At 45.6% G+C, this 24,362-nt stretch overlaps 1 protein-coding gene across 3 annotated transcripts; it reads left to right on the top strand.

Moving 5' to 3' along the window:
- Positions 1-12,630: 12,630 nt before the first annotated feature.
- Positions 12,631-24,313, top strand: GSG1 (germ cell associated 1). 3 transcript variants are annotated; one of them, XM_074870955.1, is made up of 7 exons: positions 12,631-12,658; positions 13,517-13,539; positions 15,694-16,012; positions 19,325-19,372; positions 22,170-22,322; positions 22,438-22,549; positions 23,634-24,313. In XM_074870955.1, the coding sequence occupies exons 3-7, from the start codon at positions 15,694-15,696 to the stop codon at positions 23,947-23,949; spliced, it is 948 nt and encodes a 315-aa protein (XP_074727056.1). In that variant the 5' UTR covers positions 12,631-12,658; positions 13,517-13,539; the 3' UTR covers positions 23,950-24,313. The 3 variants fall into 3 exon arrangements, with proteins under 3 accessions (XP_074727056.1, XP_074727055.1, XP_074727057.1); XM_074870954.1 differs by lacking the exon at positions 12,631-12,658 and having other exon boundaries at positions 13,462-13,539; XM_074870956.1 differs by lacking the exons at positions 12,631-12,658; positions 13,517-13,539 and adding an exon at positions 15,567-15,609.
- Positions 24,314-24,362: the final 49 nt, after the last annotated feature.

Below are 24,362 nucleotides of genomic sequence, written 5' to 3'. Positions count from 1 at the left end.
AGAGTCTGTGGGCTGTGATACAGAAACCTTCTTGTGGATGGTAGGGTTAGAGGCAAAGATAACCAACACCACCTCTGTTGCATGGCTTGAAAGCTTATCAATGGTTAGACTTAAGAAAGTACCAGCCAAGGGGGGGATCCCGTTACCAGCAAGTGCTTCTAGTGGGGTTCCTACGGAGTTAAACTTTTAGCCTGATGGTACTGAACTCATTTATCAGGAAAATTTTTGCATGTCATACAAATAATAGCAGGGAGGGAAAAACCAGCAAGGTCAGCTCAGATTGCACAGGCAGAGATGGATCTCTTGAGTGCATTTCAACAATGAAATGCTATGGCTGCCTTCTTGTAGTAAAGTGTGTACGTGGGATGTACCAGGGAGATTGGAGACACTATCCTGGAACACAGTGCCACTACAGAGGATATGGGCATCATGGTAAATAATCTTCAGGCTGAAAACCTCAAAAGTTTAGGAAAGACATCATGCCTAAAGGTATGAAGGGTATAGCAAGTGGGACATTTTCATTTTTTCAGTCCCACTAACCTGTGTCCAAGCTGAGGAGCAGAAGTATAACTTGGCCCCACTTAAACTCTTGGTCCCCTGAGAGCTCGTGTCAGGGACCAGATTAGTGTATTGTCCAGTTGACCCACACCTGTAGGATTCCCAACACTGGAAATGAGGCACACAGGTGAGTACAGGAGGACATGTGCCTTGTGCTATGCTCATAAGGGGAAGGGAAGCGGGGAAGGACCTGGAGTACAGGCATGGCTGGTGAGATCATACTGACGTACTGTCTTCTGTTTTCCTGTTTGTATTTCTCAAATAATGCTGAAAACTGGAAAGGACTCAAAATGTAGTTTATGTAAGAGAAAGTTACAAATTGACTTAATCACAGTCTACAAATACTTGACTTGGGAGAGAGATTTCTAATAGTAAACAACGCTGGCAGAAAAGGTCTCGTCAAAATCTAGGTTACACCTACACTAGTAAATAAAGCGATCCAGGGCCAGTTCTCTGAACCTGCAGGCAAGTGGCACAGCATCCCTCTGAATAAAATTTTTTCTCCCCCAAAGAAGGTAGCCTTGCCCAAACAACCTGTTGGGAATGGTGCCCTGACCTGTGGGGTCAGACTCAGTCCTGCCATTGTTAGGAGAGTACTAGCTGCCACAAGCCAAAACTTGTCACGAAGCATGCTAACAGTTTAACAATGCAGAAAATTGCATGTCAAGGCTTGAGTACATGGCCTGAACTGCTTAGCTTACTAATACAGAAGTCACCTCAGTGGCTGTTAGTTGAAGGCCATCTCGAAATAGGGTGTGCACTACAAACTGTGAGGCTGCTTAGCCAGTGGGACAGTTTAGGGACAGTAACTTCCTTGTCATTTGAAGTCCTTCAGTCCAGCTTGGATGTCCAGCAGTGTCCAGCAGATGCACTTGTATCCCTGACAGGTGCAATCACTACAGGGAAAGCCTCTGTGAGAACCTCTTAATGATTGGAAAGAGAGTTGTTCTCCACCATCACTACTAGAAACCCTAAGCTCTGTGGAAAGCGCTTGATTAAATCTCTCTGCCTCTGGGATAGATGGAAGCGGCACTCCCTGTGCTCCGTGCTGCTTTCTTCTGTGGGAAGTCTCAGCGCCTACACATAACCTAGTAGCTGAGAGGGGCTGTGGTGGCTCAGAAAAAGAGAGAGAAGCTTTTTGGGGGTGGACATAGGCATTCCAAGCCATGGCCATTTTCCAAGCAGTGATGGAATAATCTGGCTGAGATCCTGCAGGCATCAAGTCACTTTCCCTGGATGTACATTTTGGTTATGTGCTAGTGAGCCAGGTGTCTGAGTCATGGCCCCAGAGAAAGCCTGGGAGTGAGGAGGTGGGGAAAGAATAGTACAGAAATCCTCCCATTAGGAAATACAGTAAAGAAAGCCAGATTGGAGATATGGCTTCTCTGACATCCCTGCCTCTGCTTGCCATGATACATCCCCAAGACAGCAATTGGTGCTGTCTGGGACACCTTGTGCCCTACCACATTTGATCTGTGACCCACAGGTTTTTTCTTTAGCAACAAGAAAAAGACTTCAGTAGCTCTTCTGTCCTAGAGGTTCTCAAAGCCTCTTGAGGACCACAATCGAGCTTTTAAAAAAACAGTCTCCAGATCTTCATTGCAGAGGTTGAGCCAGCTATAAAAATTACTATGAGGGATTGTGGGGAGTTCAATCACTCCAGATTTTAATGTTCATTTAATAATTATTAAATGCATTTTAATCTATGAAGAGAGGGGAACAGCAGATCTGCTCCAGCAAAGCTGTGAAGCACACATTCAAGGTCTGTAACAGACTGTGGGTGGAAAGAAACACCAGTAAATTCCAGAATGGTTTTGTTGAGAATCTTAGTAATGTTGCACGTCAAACATCACTGTTGTCCCAAACCCGGAGCATGACAATTGCAGAGGGAAGTGTTATCCTGGTCTGCTGTGTTAGCCCAAACCAGGAGGTGTTCCAAGTCTGGAATTGTAAAACATGTGGTACAGTAGGCCAGACTTTTCTAGGGCTGACTAAGGATTGCTCAATACAGGTTGGACTTCAGGTGCCCATTAGCAGAGCCCTAGGGCATCTTTAGGATTGCAACACAGACAGATTTACCAGGAGTGGTAAAGGGCTGCAGTACAGGCCAGTGACCTGCTTTGAGTCTCATGAAAGGGGAGCGGCTGACCATGCATCCAGTCATGAACTGAAATGCTAGGGATTTTGAAAGTCAGGACTGAGGTGCATTGGTAAACTGCATGTGAGGCTTCAGGATTGACAGCAGTAATTAAGGATGTTTGTTGTGTCCAGCACTGAATTAATGAAGGAGTGAAAGACCAGCTCTGCAATCTGTTTTAATCTAACCCTCTGAAAGCTGATTTCAAACCAAAGCAAAATAGAAAACTCTTGCTTTAAAAGGAAGAAGGGTGGGAGAGAAGCTCCTAATCAAGTGTTCTGCTAACTCAAAAATCATTTTGTGAAAACTAGCAGGGGAGAGTCATGTAGAAAGCTAGAGCTGAGCCTTTCTACTTCTTGCCCAGTGCTGAAGACTGACCATAAGTGACCGCAGCATGCTGAAGTAGGGTCATGGCTCTCTTAAAGCCACCTTCTTTACCATTGCCCTAACTCCTAATCCTCACCTGCAGTGTCCTCAGTGTAGCTCACCTGCACACGCATCAGGCTGGTGGGAGCAGCCCCTCCAACCTGTGTTTTTTCCTGTTCTCTCCAGCCAGTCTTTCTAGTTTCACAGCCTCTGTGAGGCTGCAGGCTTCTTTTTTTTCCTGTCATCCAGGAAACACACCCACCTCTCTCTCTCCAGCCCCATCTTCTGCCTTGCTCAGAGATTCTGTAACTTGTGTGAAGGAATTTCAAGCAATGCAAACTACAGCCAATTTTAAAAAAAGAATATCATAGAAATTAGAGATGGGAAAATCTTGCTAGCTCATCCAGTCCATCTTCTCACATTCTAGCCCAGCCCAGTTCCTGCAAGATTCTTGCCTACAGTAAATTTTCCAGTGCATTATCCAGTCTGGTTGTGTATGATTTAAGCAATGGGCATCCTTTACTTCCCATGAGAGACTGTTCCACAGACGACTACTTTTCACTGTTTGGAAGAAGTTTCTGAAGTTTTCTTTCCATTCTGCCTGACCTAATTTCTCTAAGATCTGCCTGTGGTAACACGCTAGCCAAATGTTCTTCCTTCATGCTCATCCTGTTCAGATGATGGCAAATAATTCTTGTTCAGTCAAGCTGTTTAGCCACGATGCTTAATACTTAGCTGTAAAGCTCAGCAATTATAATCCTTGGCTACCTGGGAAAGACTGGTGTTGAGACTAGCATGTTAATGGGTGCGCAGAACATAGAAGACATTGCTAGCAGCATTGCCTCTTTATTGTAATAGTCACTTGACACATCCCATCACAAGGTTTGGCATTGGTTGCTTTTGCCTTTGCCAGACTTGGAGCCAACATCTTCTAGCTCATGACTGCTTCAGCTGTTTTACTGGGTTCTTTTTGGTTTTCTTTTTAATTTCAGTCAAAACCACTTATCTGTTTCTGAGAACAAGGCTGGCAGGGGAATATTCTGTTTTATCCACATTTTAAAAAAAATGTTGATGACTTTTTCTTTTAAAAAAACAGCCTCTTCACAATTTTTCTGTCAGGAACATGCCTTCTGTCATCTATGACAAAATATCCCCTGAGTTTGGCTAAATAATGAGCCTTTGAGTAATTGCAGCTTGAGCCTGGTCAGAAGAAAATAATAGGGACTGGAAAGGACAGTTGTTTGTTTGGGTTTTTTTTAACTGTGGGCTTGATGGAAATAATAGCACATGATTTAAGGCCCAAGTTACAATGCACTTGCACAAAGGGCCCTGGCTGTGGCTGCAGGGTCACCTAGCTCTGGCCTCTTATGGCCCAGGATGGTGTCACCGCTCCTGGACCCCTTCTGCCTGCAGCCAGGGCCAACCCTGGGGAAGCTAGGTCTCTGCTCCACACATGGGACTGGGGTTGCCCAGTCAAGTGGAAACCTGGCTGCAAGGAAACGGCAGTACAGAGAGAGGAAGAGAAGAGAGAAAAGAAAAAAAAACAACAACAACAAAAAAAACAGCAGAAGAGAGGGAGACGCCCAAGCTCTCTGCTGGCCCTCTCCAAAATATTTCTCACTTCCTTTCCACCGACTGGGGCCCTCCCTTCCCCCAGGACATGTAGGGAAGCCTGGGCACCCCGCAGCTCACCGGCCATGCCACACACGTGTTGCATCCACCTTGCACCCACGGCAGCAACATGGCCTGCTCCCACCACCACCTGCTCCCTCCAGGACTCCAAGGCATGGGGCTGGGGGCCCAAACTTGTGTCACTGCTGCCCTGTCCAGACCTGTCTCCTCACTGGTGCACAGGCAGCCCCACCGTGCTGCCCTGCAGCATGCAAGGGCACAGGAGGCATGAGTACCGGGGATGGCGCTCAACAGCAGGACTGTCAGTGAAGTCACAGCTCCAAAATGTCATGAAGGAATGCAAGGGGATTTGAAATCCTCATTAAATCTGGGAAAGAAAGGAGATGCCCTCAGTTCTGGATAATTACTAGGACATCCAGAAAGATAAAAAGTGCAATTATAATATCTAGCACCACTGTTTTCAAAGCACCCACTGTAACATACCCCCTCCGCTCAGCGCTGTAAAGAAAGCTAGTTTTATTATTCCCTTTAGATCAGCGTATTAGACCTTGGCTCCTCTGACCTGTGCTTGCTACCGTGTTTGCTCCATCAGGCAAGACAGCCTGAGAAAGTCACTTGTGCCTTCTAGGCACCCTGGTTGCATACCTCTTGCCATGCTGCCTCTTTATTCATGAATCCTTCCCCTCCCAGTTTTCTCTCCCCCCCTTTTTTTTTTCTTGCCAAAGCAAGGAGTTTTTAATAGCTAAAGAACGAAAAACACCTCCCACGCCTCACCTCAAAAAAGCTAACTCTCTGTCTTACTCACTCTTTTTGATTTCCAAACCTCTACTGCTAGCTTAGAGTCTTCCTTTGAAGCACTGGTTCCTCAAATACTAACATGTGAGTATAACTTTAGTAAACCGTATAGTTCCAATGGCCTCAAGGTGACAATCCATGTGAGTAAATAATTCAGATGTGGGATGGAGACCATGGCATTTAGCAAAGATGGAAAATTTTTCTGTTGGATATTGTGGTTTGGTTGGAATCAAGATATTACAAGGGAATATACTGACTTCAGGATGGAGCCTTGCGGAAAATATTAACAGTAGGCTTGAAGGTCTTCAGGGTGCCTGGGTCATATTGAAGCAGGTGGATTGACTAGATAATCTTTGGAGGTTTCCTCTAGCTCTGCTTATTCTGATTCACCACAGTGAAATGGAGGAAAAGATAAATTGAAGCAAAGAACAATTGTTTTGGCTTATTAATTTCCACACATGAAATCAAAGTGCAGTGTGGTTCAACTGTAATGCTTCATATTGGTTTTGCTTTAAAATTGATATTAAATATTTCTTTGACTCCAAGATCACCTGCATATATGATGTACTGTTCGCACAGATTAATTTTAGATCCTACGGTTTTGTCATTACCAAAACAGAATATCTCTTTCCCACTGACTTTGTGCTGATTCCAACATCAACAAGGATCAGCTGTGCTGTAGATTTGCATCTGTGGGAATGACTATGAAGACCCAATGTTATAGTGTAGGGAAACAAGAACTATTTTTGAACTATCAGTCCAGCCATGGCAATGTGGAGTTCAGCACAGCTTACTCTACTCAATTTCTGGACTGAGGTTTGTACCCTACCTTGTGCTCCATATTGCTGGAGTGAAATTGCTAGCAGCACTCAATTAAAACCCTGTCATCGTTAAAACCCTGGGAGTCCAGGAAGGCTGGACATACTTCAAGAACGAAGTCTTAAAGGCACAGGAGCAGGCTGTTCCCACGTGCTCAAAAACAAGCAGACGGGGAAGGAGTCCGGCCTGGCTAAACAGGGACCTTTGGCTGGATCTCAAGAACAAAAGGAGAATCTATGGCCTTTGGAAGAGGGGGCAGGTCTCTCATGAAGACTATAAAGTCGTAGTGAAATTATGCAGGGAGAACATTAGGAGAGCCAAAGCGCAGCTAGAACTCAACTTGGCTACAGCTGTTAAGGATAATAAAAAAAGTTTCTATAAATTCTTTAACAGCAAAAGGAGGATTAGGGAAAATCTCCCTCCTTTATTGGATGCAGAGGGAAACATGGTAACAAAGGATGAGGAAAAGGCTGAGGTGCTCAACGCCAACTTTGCCTCAGTCTTTAGCAGTGGAACTGGCTGTTCCCTGGACACCCAGCCTCATGAGCTGGGAGATGGGGAGGGGAAGCAGATTGAGGTCAGCACAGTTGAAGAGGAGGTGGTCAGAGACCTGCTACACCACTTGGATGCACACAAGTCTGTGGGACTGGATGGGTTACACCCAAGGGTGCTGAAAGAGTTGGCAGATGTGCTCGCCAAGCCGCTTTCCATGATTTACCTGAAGTCATTGCTGACTGGGGAGGTCCCATTGGACTGGAGGGTGGCAAATGTGACACCCGTCTACCAGAAAGGCAGAAAGGATGATCCAGGAAACTCTAGACCTGTCAGTCTGACCTTGGTGCCAGGGAAGGTCATGAAGCAGGTCATCTTGGGTGCCATTAAATGTCATATAATGGACAACCAGGGGATCAGGCCTAGTCAGCATGGGTTTATGAAAGGCAGGTCCTGCTTGACAAACCTGATCTCCTTCTATGACAAGATGACCTGACTATTGGATGAGGGAAAAGCTGTGGATATTGTGTACCTGAATTTTTGAAAAGCATTCGACACAGTTCCCCATAGGATTCTCATAGAAAAACTGGCTGCCCATGGCCTGGATGAGGGAACGGTCTGCTGGATCAAGCACTGGCTGGATGGATGGTTCCAGAGAGTGGTGGTCAATGGAGCTAAATCCAGCTGGTGGCCGGTCACAAGTGGTGTTCCTCAGGGCTTGGTGTTGGGACCATTTCTGTTCAACATCTTTATTGAGGATCTTGATAAGGACATAGAGTGTATCATCAGTAAGTTTGCAGATGACACCAAGTTAAGCGGGAGTGTCGATCTGCATGAAGACAGGGAGGCACTACAGAGGGACTTGGATAGGTTGGATCGGTGGGCCAATGTTAACGGGATGAGCTTCAACAAGGCCAAGTGCCAGGTCCTGCACTTGGGCCACAACAACCCCATGCATCACTACAGGCTTGGGGAGGTGTGGCTGGAGAGCTGTGTGGAAGAGAAGGATCTGGGGGTTCTAATTGACAAGCAGCTGAACATGAGCCAGCAGTGTGCCCAGGTGGCCAAGAAAGCCAACGGCATCCTGGCTTGTGTTAGAAATAGTGTGACCAGCAGAAGTAGGGAGGTGATAGTCCCCCTGTACTCTGCAGTGGTGAAGCCACACCTGGAGTATTGTGTCCAGCTTTGGGCACTTCAATACGAGAGAGATATCGAGGTGCTGGAACAAGTGCAGAGGAGAGCAATGAAGCTGGTGAAGGGCCTAGAGAATAAAACCTATGAGGAGAGATTGAAGGAGCTGGGACTGTTCAGTTTGAGGAAGAGAAGGCTGAGGGGAGACCTCATCACTCTCTACAACTACCTGAAAGGACATTGTAGAGAGGTTGGTGCTGGTCTCTTCTCACAGGTGATTAGTGACAGAACAAGGGGGAATGGCTTTAAACTCCAACAGGGGAGGTTCAGACTGGACATTAGGAAAAAATTTTTCACAGAAAGAGTGGTCAGACAGTGGAATAGGCTGCCCAGGGAGGTGGTGGAGTCACCATCCCTGGATGTGTTTAAGGGTCGTTTAGATGAGATGTTGGGGGATATGGTGTAGGGGAGAACTTTGTAGAGTAGGGCTGAAGGTTGGACTCGATGATCCCAAGGGTCTTTTCCAACCTGAATGATTCTATGATTCTACGAAAACAAGCACTGAGTGTTTATTCCCCATCACTGCCACTGCTTTGACTGCAGTGTAAATGCACCATTAATGACTTGGCTGATGGGAGGGGAAAATTGCGTGTCAGAGCCAAGTACTGAACCAGGAATTTGGGCCGTCAGCCACCTTGTTAGATCACACTATGTGCCTCTAATGAAATGCATTGATTTGTGGCTCTTACGATATCAGTTTTAGGAAATAATTTCACTAGCTGTTTATTTGTGTGTTGGAGAAGCCTGATGAGGTTGAAAAACTAAAGTAGACACTGTGCTTACAAATCAAGAGCAAAATTTTAAGAATGAGGTTAATTAACCATTAGAATAACTTTTCTAAGGATGTGATAGGTTTTCCATCATACTCTGTTGCATAGTCGATATTAGTTAGTTGTATAAAATATGTGCTATAGCTCCAGCAGGAGCTCTGTGTATCGTTAGAAATGATTGTCTGAAGTTCTTTGGGTTCTGATACACCCGAGATGAGACTATGTTGTTGTAATGGTCCCTCTTGATGATAAAAAGAACCCATGAGCCTGTGACAGCCATTGAGTCTGGGTGTTTGTGGTTCTGTGCAGTAACAGACTGAGATCCCATAAGTGGTAGATTTAAAACTGACAACAATTTTCATAAAGGGGACTACCAAATTACAAAGACGCATTCTGCAGAAGTGGACGCCCTGCCAATCCTGCGGCTGATATAATGTACTGTGATGAATTAGCGAGCTCAGAAAGAATTAACCCACCAATAAAATGACAGACTTGGTACATTTCAAAGCATCTGGTCAGATCTCATGGAATTTCTTGGCTGCTACATGTTCAGTCAGAGAGAAAGAAATAGTGGGGAGAGTCCATGATCACCTTGTATTTCACTGGATGCCTCAGAAGAGCAGATGGGGATAGGGAGCAGTGGATAAGGTAAGTGTTTATCTACTTGATGGTTTGTATGGACCATTTCCTGGACTGTATCCACTTTAATATCCTTATAGATCTATATAAAAAGTTGTCTTTTTCTTGTCTGCTTACAGTTTATGGTTGGCTAAATTTAATAAATAACATTTTTTTCTGTGTGCTCAGGTGAGCACATCCTAGAGTTGCCAGAATTTAAGTACTCTGTGAAAAGCAACCCCCTTTAAATAGTCTTATGTTACCTATCTAGAAATTGAAGCATCCAGACTCTAGTGAGTCCTAGTCTAGTGACTCTAGTGAGTCCTCAAAGTCTGTGTTGCTGCATTTGATTTTTTTCTTTTCATGTCTGCTTTCTATGTGGTTTTTGAATGGTTGATAACCATAAAGATTAGAAAAAAATCCAGTCGAGTAAGACTTGTTTTGAGAAAAAAAAAGAAGGAAAAAAAAAAGTAGGGGGGGAGAAAAGTAGTTGATGTCAAGCTTGTTTGTACATCTTTAAGATGTATTTACCTATCCAATTCAATCTTATTTCTGTTCTGCCACAGACTTGATGTCTAACAATGTACGCTGTTCATGTTTAAAAACAGAATTCACCTTTAAATATGCTGAGCCTGGAAAAAATATGCCTGGTGAGGTCATTTGCAGAGCAAGAGTTAATGCATCATGCAAACAGCTAAATAAAGGTTACAATCTGAGTGGAATTATTCAGAGCTCAGGGAGAAATCTGACATTTGCAGTTCTGTCAATGGGTTTGAGAAGTCTGGCTCTCTCAGTGTCACTGCCACCCAGAGACATCTTGCTTTCTGTGTGGCAGCAAGGGAGGGGACTGCAGTGCTGGACAGTCTTCCTGTAAAAACAGCAAAAACAGGAGCGGTGGGAAGTGTCATGTGTGAGGAATGTGTGGAATGAGGGGTGAGTATGAGTCCTTGTCCAGGTTTCAAAAAGCGATGTTATGGGTGTAAATAGCCGCACTTCCTCCTCTCTGTTCCTCTTCAGGACAGCTGAAGAGCCAATGTCAGGACAGCATATGATCCCTGGTATCCCTGGGAAGCATTGCTGCATGGAGGGCTATGAAGAGCCGTGTACCTCTTGAGACCTGCCAGTTAAGTATTGCAATTTTGGGGCCCTATCTGGTCAGGGCTCCTTGCCCTTCTTTTCCACCACCATCCTTGGGAGTTGAGGGTGTCACTTTGGGGCAGGATACACCCTAAGTATGTATGTGATACAGCCAGAATAAAAATGCATCACTTGTAAATGCCCGGCCTTTTTTAGAGTTGGCAACCTCCACAGAGGTGTTGTGCTAAGGTTGTGTTTTGCATTTCATTTCCTTGTTTTATTTCTATAAGCCGAGGACTTGGCTGATTGCACAGGAAATCAACTGCTATGGGCATTCATTTCAATGGGCGAACTTTAAACTAGTCACCAGGGACTTGCTGCTGCTGAGTTCAAAGGGAAAGAGACATCCAAAACCTCTAGCCAAGCCAAGTTATGGTGGGAAATATCAGATACAAAGAGGAGAAAACTGGAAGGCACAGTAGGGTGAAAGACAGATATAGCTTGGTTTTCCTGTCCATAATTGGTCAGATTAAGGTGAGGTTGCAATGGAGATTTAAAAAAAAAACCAAAACCAAAACATAAAATTTTGCTAAGGGAGTTTGTTGAACATCAGTAAACGTGCTCTGGTGTTTATGTTCTATGAGCTGTGTGCAATAATCTGGGGATGGAAACACGTTGAGAAAGTTAATATGGTACTTGACAAAATGTTGGAAAACATATTAGGAAGAATAGTTCTGTGCAGGGCAGAACATGGAGCAAATGCCTGGCTCAGCTTCTCCATTCATTCCTCCTTTTTTCTTTCCCCAGTGATTTCAGAAGTCTCCCCAGGCTCAGATAACTCAAAGATAACTCAAACCCCCCATATCCCCAGGTGAGGTAAAGAGGTTGTGTTCATAGAAATGGAAAAAAGAGGAAGACAGAGGGAGAAAAAACATGAAGGGAACGAACAGAAGTCTAAACTTGGGTGTTGCTTCCCCCAGCACACAGGTGAAGAGCAGACTCCCAAAAGGAAGACTAGAGAAAGATTGCCATCTTCTGGAAGGATAAATATCTGCCATTATTCAGAATATTTTTGAAACCATAGCATATTTCTGATAAATTTATTTTATAATCTGAATTCTTATCCGTATAAATCTAGTTCAGTCTCATTTCATCAATATATATGCTGTGATCCCAGCTTTAGAAACGGACATAACATCCTGGATTTTAATGAGTCTCTCATCAAGCTTAAAATTAGGAACATGTTAAGGATTATCAGCAGAGAGATGGACTTCATCTGTTCTTGAGCCTAAAAACCACACTTGTTTTTTACTGAGCATTTAAAAGCCAGACTTAAGCTGTCTAGGTGCAGAGAGACTGAACAATGGAAAAATATAAAAATAACCACTCTCCTTTTAAACAGAATCTGCTATTATTCTACCTACTTCAGTAAATTAAGTACCTCTGTGTCAAACAGAACCTTGTTATTGCTCAGAAAACCTGCAGACAGTCCATGGAGCATGGAAACATTTAGCATTGCTTTCAGTTAGCCCATCTTAGAAATGATTATCTATATTAGAGGAGTTTATGCAGTGACTAGGATTAAAATAGCTGCAGAGCTACCGTCCGTTCTGCTCAGGGCAGGAGGGGTCAGGAGCCTGTGATAGCACAGGCCACGTACGGCACCGTGAACCTGTTGGCTCCGTCTTCTGCCTGTGTTGTGCAGGGGCTGTCATGGGCTGTGCTGTCACCCAGAGCTATTCCAACACCTGCCTCCCAGCCTCTGGGTTCTGGTGTTGGAAGAAGGGGATGAGAGCAGGAACCACTGGTTTCCTCTGTCCCGGCAGAGCTGCAGGGTAGGCATGCAGGGAATCTGCCTTGCTCCCTCCCAGTGGTGGTGGGACCCTCACCAGCCTGGCACTGGGCAAAGCCTTTGTGGGGAAGATGGGGTGGAAGATGGGATGCTCCTCTCCCTTGCAGTCTGCTTCTCCATGCCCTCTAGTGACAGTTCATTCTCATGAGAGGTGATGCCATTCTTACTGTTCTGATACCAAACAATGTGTATCAACACCCTCAGGTATTATGGGAGACTTTAAACTTTCAGGAAGAGAGCTCAGAGGGGACTTTGGGTGAGTGAATCTTTCTGTCTCCCTTTACTAGCTTCCCAAATACATCTGACGTGAAGTTGCTGGGAGTCGGGATTCCTGCTGAACTTCGCACCTTGGTAAAATCTGCCACTACGAGGGACACTGACAGTCTTCCCTATGCTCCCATCTTTTGAGTATTGGACTTTGACTTGTCACTGTTTTACATACCTCTGTGATGGTGGTGATGCCGTGGTGCCAGTCTGCTACTCAGCAGTGCTTCTGCTAAGGGGCTCCTTTAGTCATTAAGAACTCCAGTGCCCATGGGAAGAGCTGGATTGTCATCTCTTCAGGGTCTGAAATCTTCAGTCCTCGGAGCAGATGCAGTCACATAAAATTTTCTCCCCCCATTTTTTTCTTCTCTCTTTTGTGCAGCCGGCAGGTCTGGCCAGGAAGATATTCCAGGGCTGGGGAGCTTGTGGCCTTTGCCATTCTGCTGAGACAGTGCACAGGGCAAGGGGTGACCTGATGCCAAGGGTGCTGGTAGTTTCTGAGCTAAGGTCACATCCCTTGAAGCACTGGCCAGAAAGCTACCAGCTCACTCCATACAAGCTCCCAAACAGCCACCGCATGGAGGTGGCTGGGATCTTTCTGTGTTTTACGGAAATTTTCTACTCAGTCAATACAGGTCACCCTTGCACTTAATCCCAGCTCACAGCACCAATCGCTTGCCATATAATCTCCCAGAACAGCTGTGCTGTGATTGCATTGTGGATTACAAAATTAGCATTTTCCATGAAACAGCTGCTGGCTGGAGGGATAGCATTTAATAATCACGGGGCGGGGGGGGGTGGGGGGTGGGGGGGGGTTGGGAGTGAGGGAGGAGACAAAGGAGAAAGGGGTTTTGAAGCTATTGGGTTTCTTGGAGGATCTAGAGATGAGTAAAACAGCAGACAAAGCGTGACTCCCATTTCTGTTTTGCTCCTCCAAATTAACAGGACTTCGAGGACTTACTGCCAAGGTAAATTCAACTCTTTTTCCTTTTGGGGCTATCTAGATACTATGGTCAATTATTGTCACTAAGTGCTTGGCTTTGATGGAGGGAAACTTTTCTGACAATGTTCTCATGAAGGAGTAGTTCAGATTTGCTTCTCATTCCCTATGTCCTCTGCATCCTTGATCCAGTTCCTTCTTCTGACTTGTTTCTTATATTTTTTTTCCTTATCACTTGTTCTGAAAATATATGGCCTTTCAACTACTATCACAAATCAGCTGGAGAGAATAGTTTCCCACTACTGAATATTTAAATTAGAAAAATGATTTTTGTCAATATTATGAGTGGAAAGATTTTTTTTTAAAATAAAAGCATGAGCAAACTGAAACCTGATGACAGAAAATCTTATAATCAAGCATTGATGAAAAACTTAAAAACTTTGTATGCTGAAGGTTTCTATTTTCAGATAAAAAAATCATGGTTTTGAGAAGAGAAATTTTATCTATAATTTCCTTTTCAGTCTTAAGCCAAATTTTCCACTGAGAGAACTTTCAGTGAGGAACTGGCCACCAACCTTAGCCAGAAACCTTCACATAATTGACTGTTCCTAGTAGGTATCTGCTCTGTGAAAATGGTGGTACCCAACATGCCTTCAGATCATGGAAGTCATTAGTTATGGTATCACTAAGGTGTTACCATCTCCAGAATGTGGCATCTCCATTGCTGGAAGAAAGAAATGTTCTGGTGAAGAGACAAAAGCATTCAGAGCATAAAATAATGCAGGAATTTTTCATGAGCTAGGAATTTTCCTGCCTTCAGTGAGGGTGTTCTGGATCAGGCATTATTTTCTCAGTGTGATGAAATGCTAATGAAGTCCTGCTTTCCAAGAGGAGCTTCAGCACCATCTTTATTGACCACATTTCTGAGCTTGCTGGTTAGCAGAACAAATGCTTCTAACTGCACCACTTTTTGCTGTGGTGCAGTCACAAACAATGCAAAACTCAGTCTCGTACCGTTTATTTATAGTAGTGTCCACAGTATGCTGGGCCTTTCTCACACGTTCAACGTTGGGTGAGTCAACCGAAGTTCTGTGAAGAGGACCGTCAGCAGGCAATGTCTGTACAAACTGAATCTATTCATGGGCAAATAGATTTTGAGAGTCATAAATAGGAAAGGGTGGGAGTATTGGATGAAATTGTGCCAAACATAGGGAGTGCCATGTGGGAAGAGGCATGCGTTGATTACATGAAAGTTGATGTGTGGGTAGATGACATCTAATCAATCCACGGAGTGATAAGTTGGGGTTCTCAGAAGTCAGTGCAGGGTTTTGCAGGAACCGTAAAATCTTAAGCTTCCTTCTGAGTGAGAAAGACCACAGGACCCTGGTACACAAACTGCTTTCTGAATTACTTTTTCTGATGAGATGAAACTGGTAAGAGTGTTTGTGGCAATGTTTGCTCTTAAAAAAAAACCCTTGACACTTTGTGTGAGAGCAGAAACACTGTCATCCCACCACCCTACCAAATTTCTGATGTGCAGAGCAGTACTTGTTCAGGTGGGGGGTGCTGCTCTGGGGCTTGAACTCAAGCTGCCAGGTCTGGATAGCTGTGTGTCCCTCCTGAGCAGCTTTGATGTGTGACTTCCAACAATCCAGGAACATTTTCCTGCTTTTCTCTGCTGTGAAATCAATACACTCCTTACCTCCCTAGGTAATGAACTGTTTGAAAAAGTGTTTGTGGACACTTGGCAGCAAGAATTCTCCTTTAGTTGGACAGAGCATTCATCATGCCCCATCTAAAGGCAATACATGGTATTTTGGGGAAGTTGGTTAACAGTTTTTCCTGACCATCTCTGAGATGGAGTAAATATGATGTCCCTTTCCATTTGCTCACGTGCTCACACCCCCTGATGCACTCAGCCCTGCTATGTCTACTGGGTCACCCTCTCTTCCCCAGTACAGATATTCAGCGTACTTTGAAATGGTTGAAGCTGAGCTATTGGTCCACCACCCTGGCTTTCAAGAAATGATTCTTCCATGCTGGGTGAGCTGTTGGGATGTTGTGAGGAGGGCAGAGTGCCCATATCCCCTCCCCACAGGTGCGTGCTGCGAAGAGCTGGGATTCATAAGGCTAGGTGGGACAAGTGGTTGGTGTGACAGTCCCTCCCATTTGTGTGTTGTAGATGGAGCTGCTGAAGGGATTGCCATGGCGCCGTGCTTTCCTGGCTGTCTTCCTGAACCTGCTGGCTCTCAGCCTCTCCACCACTGCCTTGCTTGGCAGCTACTGGTGCACTGGGACCCAGAAAGTGCCCAAGCCTTTGTGTGGGAAGAGCAAAGCCACCAAGTGCATTGGTGTCTACATGCTGCCTGATGCAGGGGCTAGCACTGTTTCAGCCCAGGATGTGGTGCACTACAGCTGGGAGACCGGGGATGACCGCTTTGCCTTCAGATACTTCCACACGGGGATGTGGCTTTCCTGTGAAGAGAGCATGGAAGGGCCAGGTATAGTGTCTTGCCCAGGCAGCCACAACTTCTTCCCTTGTATTTACTCCACAGGAGTTTGGAAATGACAGACGGGAGGCTGAAAACACTTGGGAGAAAAGCCTTCTTCATTTTCCTAGATGGCATTGGCCCTGTGCACTGCTGTGGTCATTATATTGCTGTCCTTCATTGGGATGTTTACAGAGGGAGGCAAGGGAGAATGGTTGTCTCTGGTGTGCCCTTCGGTCTGGAATAGGGGCTGTGAAGTGCAAGTGGTGATGGTGGTGGCATTGACTTTGTGATGGCATCATTCACCCTGATGTGAACTGGAGTGAGCCTCCTTGCCCTTTCCCCATACCTCCATTCCTACACACAGCTTACTTCATGTTCTCCAGGGCAGATTTGTGCATGTCCCCTCAGAAATTGAAGAGGGATGATTTTATGCAGTATTGTCAATTTATAGGTATCATGGTGAGTACTGCAATAGTTAGTGTTCTCCTTAAATTACCAAACTGAGAGGTTTTGTGAATTGAACAGGGACTGGACTTTTCTTGAAAAAAAAGACTAAAGAGAAAAAGAGAAGTACTGCCTTATAGATGCAGAGAAAACCTGGAGGATTTGAATCCAGAGAAACTAAAGCTAGGAGGCAAATTGACCTGAGGATTACAGCTGCAGTATTGTCATTTTTTTGGTTGTTTTGTGATATTGCGACAGGTTTCATTTGTGATTTCTGGCACTGCAAACCCTGGAGTGCCAGGGGCTGGTTGTGCAACCTGTACCAGACCCCTTTGGTGCCTCTGTTCACCCTTGACTTGCTCCTGCCCAGTCCTGCTGAAGTCCTTCTGCTGAAACCTGTGCCATGCCAGCACAGGTGGATGCTCTGCAGTGCACAGATGCTCTTTACGGCCTGGCACAGACATCAAAGATCAGAACTGACCTGGAAGGTGGCCAACAGGGCGATTTGTATATAAAGATACAGTGATGAAAGTCACTTTCATCAGTCCCATTCCCCTGAGCCCACCACCCTCCCTTCAGCTCTCCCCAATCACAAACATCTCACCTTCTTTAACTAAGCCATCGTTCTAGTATGGCATTTCTCATTTTCTTGTCTGCTGCTGCTCTCAGAGTTTGAAAATAAAGATTTGGTGAATAAAAGCAGACATAATGGGGGTGGGAGCAGGAAGTAATGTGCTTGAAACTCTCATGTCCTAACAAGAGGGCTTTGTTATGAGCATTTCCAGACATGCTGCCGAAGGAGATGTGCTTATTTGGGACTGGTTTGGGTTGGGCTGTGTTTCCATGGTGCTTGTGGGAATGGGATTACATCCTTTGACATCTTTCTCTGAAAGACTTGTTTGGCCACTGGGCAGTCCTGGAATAACCCTGAATCCTGAAGGAATGCAGAGAGCACGTTACATCTGGATTGCAGCAGAACACGGGGTAGAGCACATAGTCAGTCTCTGTCCCTTGCTTCTTGTAAATCGAGCACAACCCACCCCCTGCTGTGGGTCTTTGAAGCAAGTGCATAAACAACAACAACAACAACAAAGGGGCTACTATGAGCAAAAGGAGTTTGAGTTGAGCTGCAGAAAGCATTTCATTATTAAGGCTAATCTCAGGATCAGTTTAGATGAGCCATTACTGAATAACCTCACTAAAGTTCTAGGTGAAGTAGCAAACCACAAGTTAATAAGGACTGCAGATGGAACTAAACTGGGTAGCATCCTGAGAGCTGTGGATGACAGAAGTAATATAGGAGATTGGGAGAGATTAGAAATGGGGATAGAAATTAAGAAAATTAGATTCTTATATGAAAAGCAACAGGCTCATACTTCTGGGAGAAAATCCTGTGCCAAGTAGAGGAGAGGACCCGCAAATTGTATGAGGTTCAACGAGGCTAAGTGCTGGGTCATGCACTTGGGCCGCAACAACCCCATGCAGTGCTGCAGGCTTGGGGAAGAGTGGATGGGAAGCTGCCTGTCAGAAAAGGACCTGGGGGCATTGGTCAACAGTCAACTGAATAAGAGTTGGCAGTGTGCCCAGGTAGCCAGGAAGGCCAATAGCATCCTGGCTTGTATCAGAAATAGTGTGGCCAGCAGGACTGGGCAAGTAATTGTCCCCCTGTACTCAGCGCTGGTGAGGCCGCACCTTGAATACTGTGTTCAGTTTTGGGCCCCTCACTGCAAGAGAGACATTGCGGTGCTGGAGTGTGTACAAAGAGGAACAAACTTGGTGAAGGGTCCAGAGAACAAGTCTTATGAGGAGCGGCTGAGGGAATTGGAGTTGTTTAACCCAGAGAAAAGGATGCTGAGGGGAGACCTTACTGCTCTCCACAACTACCTGAAAGGAGGTTGTAGAGGGGTGGGTGTTAGTCTCTTCTCTCAAGTAACAAGAGGAAACAGTCTCAAGTTGTGCCAGGGTAGGTTTGGATTGGATATTAGGAAAAATGCCTCCACTACAAGGGTTGTCAAGCACTGGAACTGACTGCCCAGGGAAGTGGTTGAGTCACCGTTCTTAGAGGTATTTAAAAGACATATAGATGTGGCGCTTAGGGACATGGTTTAGTGGTGGACTTGGCAATGCTAGGTTACTGGTTAGACTCAATGATCTTAAAGGTCTTTTCTAACCTAAAGAATTCTATGTTTCGATGATTCTACAAAATTCAGTAATGCAGTATGCAGTAAGAGAGACTTACAGATAATGATGATGGACCCTCAGCTGAGACAATAGTTTACATCTGGCCAACATAAAAAGCCAAAGCAAATATGAACACTATTTGTCCAAATAGGATGCCTAAAATGTGAGGACAGAAGACCATATTTCTGTGTGATTTACTGCCACAGAAGAGAGACTTACATCTCTGTCATGCAGAATTTCACTTGGGAAGACTTTTTTTTTTTTTGTTCTTTGGGAAGCAGTGCTAGAACTGCTCTGCTGAGATTGGGGTGAGTGGGAATTCACATCCTCAGCAGAAGTGGTGGGTCTGCAGTCTGTTATAAGCTACACCCTTAATAGGCCTGATGAACAGTAATGTTGTGAATGAGTAGCAACAGATTTTTATATTCATTAGAGACTTCTAAAATTTACAAATTGCTGAAGTTTTTCTGGAAAGGCCAATTCTGGTTTTCCAGGCAGACATTGCCTTCCACTACCTTGCCCCAGCAAAGGTCTGGAAAAGTGGCCAGAAATGGAGCAGAGGTGAGAAGATCTGATGGGTAGACTCAGGTATGACTGGAGCTATGCATTTAAAAGAGAGTGAGAGGAAGATATATTCTTTTCCCTTATGTACCATGCATTGTTTTGCAAACTAATACCTTCGGTTTTGTGTTTCAGAAGAGAAATGCCGTAGCTTTATTGAGCTTTCACCACCAGCAGAGAGAGGTAAGAGCAACTCCCCATACCCCACTGTAGCTGCCCAGTGCACCTCCTTGGGATGGAGGGTGGACCTGCAACATTTTGCCTGTGTGAGAAGAGTAGGGTGGGTCCCCAGAGAGCCAGGCATGAAGTCTTGGCCTCATGGTTGCCAAGAGAGCAAAGATTTCCTCCCAGATGTTTGCCTAAACCACTGCCATCTGTGAGGTCAATGCTGGAGACCTCAGACTCCCTCCCATATGAAGTGGGATTTGTCTCATCTAATAATAAGTTGCCCAGTCTGAGCTTGTCATGCAGGAAGGGGACGGATGCCACCTGAGGGCAGTTCCTCCCACATATACTACATGTTGACTCAGTGCTTCAGTTTTGGGGTCTAATGTGACGACTCTGGAAACTGAATCACCTCTTACTTTGCGATAAGTGATCAGGACATCTGAAAGTTACACTTTCAGGGTGAAGTCCTTGCCTCATCAAATACAAAACTTCATCTGGATTGGAGATCTCACCCCTCCTGTCATTGTCACACTTTCCAAATTATCCTGGGGTTAACTTCAGTATACCTGGATGTACGCGTACGTATGCAATGGAGATTTTACTTACTGAAAGCTTTTCATCAGTTGGTGTAGGCTTGCTAACTATTCCCTGAGATTGAGGCTGGAGGCAAGTCATTTTGGAGGATGTTTATATGTGAAGGGAAAGGCCTGGGGTGCAGACCCTATGTCAGCATTCAAGCCATGAAAGCAAGAGCTGGAACAAATGCTGAGGAATCACAGCAGCCAGCAGGGTGATGAGTACTTTTGGAGACCTCATTTTCTTCTTCTGTCTTGTTTCCCCTATCTTAAAAACACTCACAAAGACTGCTGACCTGCTTTTATAAGGCAATGCGCATTCCCAGGTGAGGGATCTGGTGCTGTGCAGTGGCATTGCTGTGCAGATTAACCTGGATTACTCTCGGCACAACAGCAGGGTAGAAAATCATCCCCTGCTTATTCTTTTGGGCAACAGTATCCACACAATTCAAATACTGCTGGTGTTACAAGATCATTTTGAAGTCATGTAGATCTCCACTTTGTCATAAAACGAATGATTTAATGGCATTTGCTGAATGACTCTTGCATTTACTGCAAAATGCTCACTTCACAGGGAGTAGCAACACATTTTTCTTCTTTCTCACCTTCTCACTCTTCATCCATGGCCTAGGCCTCTGGCTCTGTTGCTTCCATTGTCTTCTTTATAGACTATTTTCTTAAGAAAGGAGGTTTATGCAACCAGATTACGTGTCTTTGTAAACCTGTCTGTTCCCTTTCATACTCCTCCTACTGCTCCTTGTCTGATTGCAGCACAACCTTGATAGGAAGGCCATGTTCTGTAAGACATTGAGCGCCTACAAATTAATTGGAAGACCACTGTGAGCTTAAGCATGACACTCATAGTGACACTGCAGTCTTAACTGCTCCATCACCTGCTTTCGCCCCTTCCTGCACATAGCATCATCTTAAGATGACCTTGGCCTTCAGCACAGCTGCCATTATATAGTTGGGCCAGCACTGGAGAAGGTGGTGTGACTGCTGGTTGCAGGCTGGACTGGCTGAGCTGGGTATGTGCAGAGCAACTCCACATTACATAGGCAGCATTACAAGACCAGATGACAGAGCATACGTGGTGAGCCTGGACTCACAGGGAACATGATGCATAGACGTCTATGCATGTGTGGTGCCTGGAGCCTCCAGGACATTTTTGTCAGTCTGACCTCTAATGAAATAGTCTTCCTGATGGTGCTGCATCAAGCAAGCCAGCTCCTTTAAGCAGCGAATGCAGCTCATCAATTCCTGCTAAAGAGCTGGGTGATTCTATGGCACTAACAACACTGAGGAGTCAAGTCAATGTCACATTAATGAGGGTTTTCTTCACACTCCTTTTCCCCAGCTGAATGTCTCCTCTATGGCCATTAATAGTTGCTAACAGTAGTGTTCACAGTGCTGCTTCATTTGTCAGATTAATATTTCTTTCCTCAGTGAATCCTGTGCTTTTCCACAGTCCAGCATTACTGAGTGCCTTTTCTCATTCTCATCCAAGTCCTACTGCACAGTGAGCTCAGCTGTGGACTGGTATCACTTAAGTCCCACTCAATCCCACCATGAAAGTATCTGCACTCTGTTCAAGCAGCAGAGTGAGTGGTGAATGTTATTGCCCTCGCTGGATATCCACCCCAAGGAAAGTAGTTTCAGTTTAACTGGGGTTTCACTGAGAAATACAGGCTTGCAAGGGGCTTCCTGAATTCCAGAGGCCAGGTCCCAGCTGCAGCTGTGGATGCACCATACAGTTCTTTACTTAACCAGTTGAGTCCCAGGTTTAAATTTCATTCCTGTGATTAGAAACCTACTCTGAAGGTCACTACACTAATGGGCAAGAACCTTCTAACATCCAGCTCATCAGATGTGTTTGTGGCCCACCTATGACTACTAGGTCTTGTGCTAATACTCAACAGCTTTCCTCGTCTTTTTCCCCTTGGTTTCCTCCTTGCTGTTTATGAATAATGCTCGCTTGTTTATAGTCATTTTAGTTCCTCTCAGCTTTTGTCATGCCAGAATGGCCAAGCCATCTTCTGTGACAAACTCTCTGTCCCCCTTCAGCATCCTTTGAGCCCTTGCTCACAGGCTCGGGGGATTGCTTTCGGGTGTTTGTTGTTTTCCTTCTCTCCCTTCTTTCCAAAGGACATCCTTTCAGGATTGGGTTGGGAAGGGGGAGTACTCTCCCTTGAACAAGCCATCCTGTATTGATGCGAGAAGTCTCTGGTTCCCGGCAGGAATCCTGTGGCTGTCGCTGGGATCAGAAATGCTGTATATCAGCTTGCTGCTCATCAGCTTCATCCTCCTGATGGTGGAAATGCTGCATACTGGCAATCCTGTCTGTGGGTTGAAGCTCAACGCCTTTGCTGCTGTCTCTTCGGTGCTGTCAGGTAAGTGTGTTACTGCAGGCTTGGAATCACAGCAGCAGGAGAGCCTCCTCTCCTAGACAAGGCTGAAGTATGCTGCTCTGGCTCTTGCTGTAACTTTGCTTTCTTTTGTGTCCAGGTCTCCTTGGGATGGTGGCACACATGATGTACACTCAAGTCTTCCAGGCAACGGTTAATCTAGGACCAGAGGACTGGAGACCGCACTCATGGGACTATGGCTGGGCATTCTAGTACGTGAGTGCTGAAGCTATCTTCTCCTCCCCAGACTTTTGGGCTTCAGCTGTGCTACACCCTGCTGAAACCCACCTCCTCCTTTCTTGACATGTGTTTCCAAAGACAGGTGTACCATGGTTCTCCTACTGCTAATCTCCTGTCTTTGCCTCATCCCCTGCTTTAACAAATAGTTGCTATGTTACTTAAATGAGTAGCTACCAAGGACTGGCAAAACAATGGGATCACACCTAAACAAGTTCTTTCAACCTTGTTGACTAATCATGTTTGTCCCTATGCTGGTTTGTCCTGTTTGGTCACAGGTCTTCCCTGTGTGCAGAGGCCAGTGTCACACTTGAGATGATGCTCTCAAATATGCCTTTTCTGCAGTTTAAATAAGTTGCATGCTGGTTTGGCATCTTCACGAACCAATGTCCAAAGGTCCTATTCCTGCAGCACCAAGCCTAGACACATGCTTAAAAGATGTGGACACTGTAGCCAGGAAGAGCAGCTGCAAAAAGCAGGTGGCTCAGGGTTCCTTTCTCTAAAGGCTAAAGAAAGCAACTGCAGATGATATGGCGTAACTGACTTGAAAAACAGTTGGATGAGCCTTGCCCATTGAAAGTGCAGGCTCAACTTGCAATGCTAAACTGACGATGACCACATTGACTTAAGACTTAAACCCTCCAGTGCCATGTGCCAGCTGTGGACATCAAGTGTCAGCATGGCCATCTGCTCGTGCTCAAGTAGACATGCCTCATGTTCAGGAAGACACTGAGCAGCCCTGCAATACAGAACTTGCTTCTGAACTGTGCTGTCCTACTCTGACCAGTTATAGACTTTCCTGATGCCCTATTTATTTTCCCTATATCCCTCCCTGCCCTGTGACAGGGATGACTAGTATTTACCCCACCGTCCTAAGAGGGATCTTGTGGTGGGATAATCCCTAAGAACTGTAATGTTACGAGCCCTAGTCTTTCTAGTTCATGTCCATGCTCAGCAGCTTCTGCCTGGCAAATCGGGGTGCATCACAATGCATGCAGTTCAATTCCTTACCCTACTTGGCTTCTCACAGCGTGTGCTATTCTTGTGTCTCTCCTGTAGCATGGCCTGGGCCTCCTTCACCTGCTGCATGGCCTCTGCTGTCACCACACTCAACACCTACACCAAGACGGTGCTGGAGTTCAAAAGGAACCACATCAAGGGCTACAATGGGAGCTTCAAGAATCAGCCTCAGCACCACCAGTGCTTCATACAGCAGCAAATAAGCAGCTACTATAAGCCCCAAGACAAGCCCCTTCATTCAGTCTCTGAGGGAGTTGACTTCTACTCTGAGCTGCAGCAGAAAGTGCTACAGAAGGAACCAGAGCTGGAGCTGGATGAGGTCTTAGGACAGACAATTGGGGAGGATCGCTGTTAGGGATGGGTGTCCAGGGGCAGAGCAGTAGGGTTTGGGAGGCACAAGAGCTCTGAACCAAACACTAGCACCACTGTTAGCAAGTTCTTGTGGAGCTCTTCCTTCCTCTATGGTTCAGAGAGCGAGAAGACAAGGTGGACACTGGGCCTGGGCAACAGCAGTGCCAACAATAGCAGGGTGCATCCTCCCTGATCACCATTTGATGGGTGTCCTCAGCTGGGAAGGGTGAAACTAGAGGGACATGTTGTTGGTGCCAGCTGTCTCCAAGCTCTTTCAGACAGAGCTGAGACAGATGTCCTAATCCCAGCACCTGGGAATAGATAGCCAGCACCATCCAGCTGGCAAATTCCAGTGTTGGGCCTCTTTGGGTGGTGCTACGGTGAAGGGCATCAGTGCTCATATTGATTGGCTGTAAA

The sequence above is a fragment of the Strix uralensis genome, chromosome 5 (assembly GCF_047716275.1).
Source record: "Strix uralensis isolate ZFMK-TIS-50842 chromosome 5, bStrUra1, whole genome shotgun sequence".
NCBI classification, from domain to species: Eukaryota; Metazoa; Chordata; class Aves; order Strigiformes; family Strigidae; genus Strix; species Strix uralensis.
The sequence above is the reverse complement of the archived record's forward strand: the minus strand, read 5'-3'. Positions and strand labels throughout refer to the sequence as shown.

What these genes read in the sequence shown, in the direction of transcription:
- GSG1 (XM_074870955.1), top strand. Translation starts at nt 15,694, where the DNA reads ATGGAGCTGCTGAAGGGATTGCCATGGCGCCGTGCTTTCCTGGCTGTC. An exon ending in AGAGAGCATGGAAGGGCCAG is followed by an intron (nt 16,013 to 19,324) that starts GTATAGTGTCTT and finishes TTTGTGTTTCAG; the next exon opens with AAGAGAAATGCCGTAGCTTT. An exon ending in TTCACCACCAGCAGAGAGAG is followed by an intron (nt 19,373 to 22,169) that starts GTAAGAGCAACT and finishes GGTTCCCGGCAG; the next exon opens with GAATCCTGTGGCTGTCGCTG.